The sequence below is a fragment of the Amblyomma mixtum genome, chromosome 5 (assembly GCF_055824585.1).
Source record: "Amblyomma mixtum isolate Tamu chromosome 5, ASM5582458v1, whole genome shotgun sequence".
NCBI classification, from domain to species: Eukaryota; Metazoa; Arthropoda; class Arachnida; order Ixodida; family Ixodidae; genus Amblyomma; species Amblyomma mixtum.
The window spans coordinates 115,393,537-115,398,779 of NC_143016.1; the positions used below are offsets into that span (position 1 = coordinate 115,393,537).

At 47.9% G+C, this 5,243-nt stretch overlaps 1 protein-coding gene across 1 annotated transcript; it reads left to right on the top strand.

Annotated features, from left to right (window-relative positions):
- Positions 1-2,932: 2,932 nt before the first annotated feature.
- Positions 2,933-4,490, top strand: LOC149343412 (uncharacterized). Its single transcript, XM_089542388.1, has one exon. It carries the CDS (start codon positions 2,953-2,955, stop codon positions 4,357-4,359), a length of 1,407 nt encoding a protein of 468 aa, XP_089398514.1. The 5' UTR covers positions 2,933-2,952; the 3' UTR covers positions 4,360-4,490.
- Positions 4,491-5,243: the final 753 nt, after the last annotated feature.

The window sequence follows — 5,243 nt, forward strand, 5'->3', positions numbered from 1 at the left end:
TCAGGTATAATATGCTGCACTGGTGCAATGTTCGCTTTATCTGTGACGGAATTAATTCACGAAGGAGTGACTGTCTGGTGGCCTCCCTGAACTTCTGGTTCTGGTTCTTCGTGCTCATCTGACTGCTAAGGCTCTAATTTTAGAAAGCTGTGTGTCTGCGTGCATTCTTTCCTCCCCTGTACTAGCTGCAAGTGGTCAAGAGTAAAATAACCTTTTCGTGTTTTTTGAATTTCATGTGCGAACGTAGGGCGTTGTCTTTCGGGGATTGTAGATTTTTACTTACGTTGTGTTATTAGAGACTGTGTTCTCTTACGAACATCGTGCACGTATGCTTATAGTCAGTGTGTTTGGAGCACCTTGGAGTCTGAGTGCGGTCTTCTCAACAATTTTCATTCTTTGTGAATGAAGACCCTTGTTTGGAACTTGTTCCGCATGATGACGGATCAGTGACGAAAACAGTTGGCCTGAAGGTGTGGACGGAAGAAGAAAATGAATAGGCGAGAACGAAAGTTCTTACGCGGTGTGCAGCCGTGCTGAGTAGACCTGTGTAGCACATGCAACCGCCGAGACACTGGCCCGATAGAGTGATGTATTTGCCGTGGCGGCCGGTCCATCCTGAAGACGAAACTTCGTGGGTTGTGTGACTGACCACTAAATGCAGCTCGGTGAACGACGTGGTGTCATGGACTCGCTGGACGGGCTGCATATCGGACGTATTGGGTGCTTCAGACTTTACTAACATGAGTAATCACTTGGACACATGCGCTATGGACTGACTAAATTTCGAGAGTGGAGATTAAGCAGACTGTTGGAGAACTTTGCCATGTGGCATTGAACAAATTTATAACATGCAGTCTGCGTCTCTGGTGTAACCGTTTGGTGCTTTCTTTTTCGCCCTCTATCTCAGTATAAATTGTGTTATTGCATTTGATTTCACGCTCACTACACCGATTGGGTACCCGAACTTGAGCTCCTGATGTGAGCAACGTCAGAAAGCAAGAGTTTGAAAAATCAGTCTTAGCGTCCAACGTATTCAAAACTCCTACTCGACCGCACAGGATATGTTTGCGAAAAGCACTAAGCTGCAAGCACTGATTATAGATGAAACGAAGAGGCGGCGCAAAAAAGGCTGAAAACATCATGTAAAGGCTTTACTGCTAAAGTATCAATTTTTTCATAAGTTTTTTTTTTTTTTTTTAAATGCTGTTTTAAATTTCTGCGTACTATGGCGGAGGACAGACAGGAATTCGTGCCTTTTTGCAGTAAGTTCTACGGCAAAGTTATGGCCTTTTCTCATTAGGACATCCGGTTCAGGGTATTTTGTGAACAGGTCCTTCTTTCTGCTGCTGAGTCATTAACCAGGAAGCTTAAGTCACTGCACGCGCCTCACTAAGAAGATGGGCGGTGTCAATAAACTGTACCTGCTTTAATGCCAGACATCATCAAATCTCTCATAATGTTAAATGGTGTGCCACTATATGTTGTGTCCACGTCATCTTTTCTGCGCCCATAGACCTCTCGTCACTGTGTTCCTGTATCTCGGCAAATGAAAGCAAAAAGAGATGTATACCATAGTATGTTCAACAATGTTGCATAGCTCTCTCCAACTGAGATGTGTAAAGGCCCACATCGGCCACACTGCCCTTACAAAAATGGGCGTTGAGTTTCTGGTGTCATGTTCATGCATTCCTTGTGACACATTAGAAAGTCACCACGAAGTCAAGTATTCATGTTTTTCGACAATAAAAACTCAGCAGAGACTCTTTGGCGTTAAAACAGAAGATTTCCTGATGTCATCGGCCATCAGACACTCAAGTGACTTTTCTCGCCGTTAACCCCCATGCAGAAATATACAACAGATTCAGATGTTATTTCACACGAATTTCTCTCATGCCATTGCCTTTGTGGTACGCACAAATTCATGCATGAAATAAATGCAGCAAGCGCCGGAGGCACTAAGAGGGAAGGGGGTGCGGGGGGGGGGGTGCTATAATTTACGCTTTTATGAGCTGTGTCGGCGCTCTAGAAAGAGAGAGGTTGTTTACTGGTCAGTGAAGGTTTTTTTTGACAAAAAAAACATGCTTGTCGACAGCTATTGAAACATGACACGGAAAATTCGATTTTTTTTGCTCTTTAGTGTCCAGATTAGTAGTCGTTACCTGTGATCATTATTCAATGCGATGAACGTACCGCGCGGTGGCGTTAATACGAGTGACCAAAAAACGTGCTACCCGCAAGGGTGAAAGGAAGAACTTTTCTTTTTGTCTGCAAAGTGCAAAATATAGGCTTGAAGACACTGATACAGCAACGAACAACTTAATATCAAAGGCTGGCTCAGTCGCAGGCTCCATATAGTGCGTCACGTCGAAAGCGTAAGCGCGCGCTGTTTTCAATATAACTCCGAGCTGTGCAGAAAGGAACGCAACAAGAAAAAAAACAAGTGACAAGCATGCGATGTAACAGTGTACAAGATAAAAAAAGAAGACAGCGCAGTCTCTCGATCTTCAGTCACCTCCTCATGTGTGTTTACAACATTCAAACGTTTAGCTGGATTAGAAAGATGTGAGTCGCTAACATGCTCGCAGGTTTTGAAGCTACCTAGCGCATATTCGAGTAATTTGTGCCCCGGAGTGCAGTTTTGCACAACGCTGTGGTCTGTACCAAGGATTAGGAGCGCTAAGACAGTAAAACGGACAGCTGTCGCTCTGAGACTTGTAGTTTCCCAAGCGGTTTGATACGGCCAATGCGCTGTATGTCAAGGCTCAGAATACGTTGGCACTTCCAACAGTCCTGAAAGGTCCTTCTGAACAACGTTGTTGTCCTGTGCGAGCATGTAGATGCTCGCAATGGGAAGAACAAGAAACAACTGTGGCTGCGCATATCACGCCACATAAGCTGATTAGTTAACGTCTGGTGGCGTGGTGGCGCCGTTCTGTGCGGCTGTGCTTCAACATGCTTCTTGCTGGAAACAGCGCATCGGCCGTTGGCCGAGGTCTACCGACGTCTCAGGACACTACGGACTCGTACAAAGTTGTACTTCCCCGATTGCCTACCGGTAATGTTGTCCTTAATACCGTTTTCCTGCATGCTGACCTTAAGGGTCGCCCGTACCGAGCACCTGACTTCCGTGACGCACTCGCACAGATATTGGATCTCCGCGAAATTTTGTGCATTGGTCAATACCAAATGAGCCACGTGTGGATGGTTACCTGCGAGAGTAGTTCCTCCAAACAGAAGCTTGTTAACAAAGCGGAGTTTCCTGTCAAAGGACTGCGGTGCATGGTGTTTGACCCGGATACTAAGAACGTCAAGGTTAAGCTCCTTTGGCTTCCCCGCTATATGGAACACCGGAGGATTGTGGAAGCATTAGAGCCTTATGGCACGGTTCAGTCTGTGGAGCGTGAAAAGTGGCGGTGCCCAGGGATGGAGCATATGGAAACGTCGAACCGTGAAATCTCCCTCACACTCAAGGATGGTGTGTCAGCAAGCACAATCCCACACACACTTAATGTTTATGGAGTGCAGGCATTAGTCCTTATCCCAGGGAGACCTCCACTGTGCCTCCGATGCAGCCGGGTTGGGCATGTACGGCGCCAGTGTCGCACGCCTCGGTGCACCCAGTGCCGACGCTTTGGCCATAATGCGGTGAACTGTGTCTTGAGTTACGCTGACAGGCTGCGTCAAGGCCAGTGGTCACGGGAAGATGACGTGGCATTAGAACACATCATGGATGTGTCTGAGGTTGTCGACGCGACCGGAGAACTAAGTCGTGAGCATCGAATAGATGGGGAACAGAAGACTTCAACACCTCAAATCAACACGGAATCTGAAGCGACTGGCCATCTAGCATCCGCGCCTCCAGAACGAAAACCGCCGGACCCGGGCCCCCCAGTGAGTGCTACAGAGACTGCTGTGCTTGCTGCACAGGAACACCTCGTCGCCACAGGTCAACGTCCGGATATGCCTCCTGTGGAGTCAGACGAGGCAATACAGCCAGTGAATGCTCTCCGATCCTCCTCTGTTGCTGATTCTGCTTCGTCGTTGGAGGGTAACGGTGAGCCGTGTGTGGCGTCGATCTCTGGCGTGTCCGGTTCTCTGTCGGCTGTCAGTGTGGCAGCGAGTGATGTGCTCCCCTCGGGTTCGTGGGCCGAGGCCTTGGCTGTCTCAGAGGAAGACATGGACAGCACCGCACCTTTGAAACGTCCAGCAGCTGACGAGGTGTGTATCGATGGCGCTGACCACAAGACACAATGTGTAGAGGCTACGGGAAGGGTGGCGTTAAAGAGGAGGGCGATGTCTGCCCGAGAGGCCGCCAATTTGGAGGCGGGCCACCCCATTCCAGGGGATGGCGTTTGTTAAGACTGGCACCAAAAATGGCGAGCGTCGCAGCATATCAAGTCGCTACCCTTAACGTTAGGGGTATGCGTAATCGTAGGAGGCAACAGCAGGTACGGCATCTCTTAAAGAAATGGAGTGTGTGTGTGGCCGCTATCCAGGAAACAAAGTTGTCCTCTGATGAAGAGACAGCAGCTGCTCTCGAGCCTTTTTTGACGGAATACAACATTATTGTTAGCCACGCGAGAGGCTTATCAGGAGGTTGTATGCTATTCCTGGCGAACACGCTAGAGATGACAGCCTTGTCTTATTGCATAGATGACGAGGGGCGACTTATATGCTGTGATCTCACAATTTCAGGTGTACAGTGGCGGATTATTTGTGTTTACGCCCCCACAAAGCAGCGCGAGAGAAGGCTCTTCTTTCTGTCATTAGTTGAACATTTGTGCACGGACCGCAAAATTATATTGTTGGGAGATTTTAATTGCGTTTGTAGGGATGAGGACCGATCAGTGGTATGTAAGAGATACGACCCTAGTGCTGCATTACTTACCGACTTGGTTTCTGAATATAGTCTTGTGGATGTGGGACAGGAAAAAGGCGACTGTATACATTTCACTCATTTTCAGTTTTCCTCTAATGCTCGCCTTGACAGAATTTACGTTTCTGTTGACGCGTTAGCAAGTGTGTTTGGCTACTGGGTGCGCCCCATCTTCTTCAGTGACCACTGTATGGTGTCTCTTCAGATAGGGAGGTACACTCGGCATGTACTTCACCCTCGATGGGAGTTGTGGAAGATGAATAACTGTCTGCTCTCAGACGAAATCTTTCAGCGTGCTGTACCAACTTGTTTGAAGGACGTATGGTCACGCCGTGATCTGTCCGTTTTTCAAAAGTGGGATTTGTTT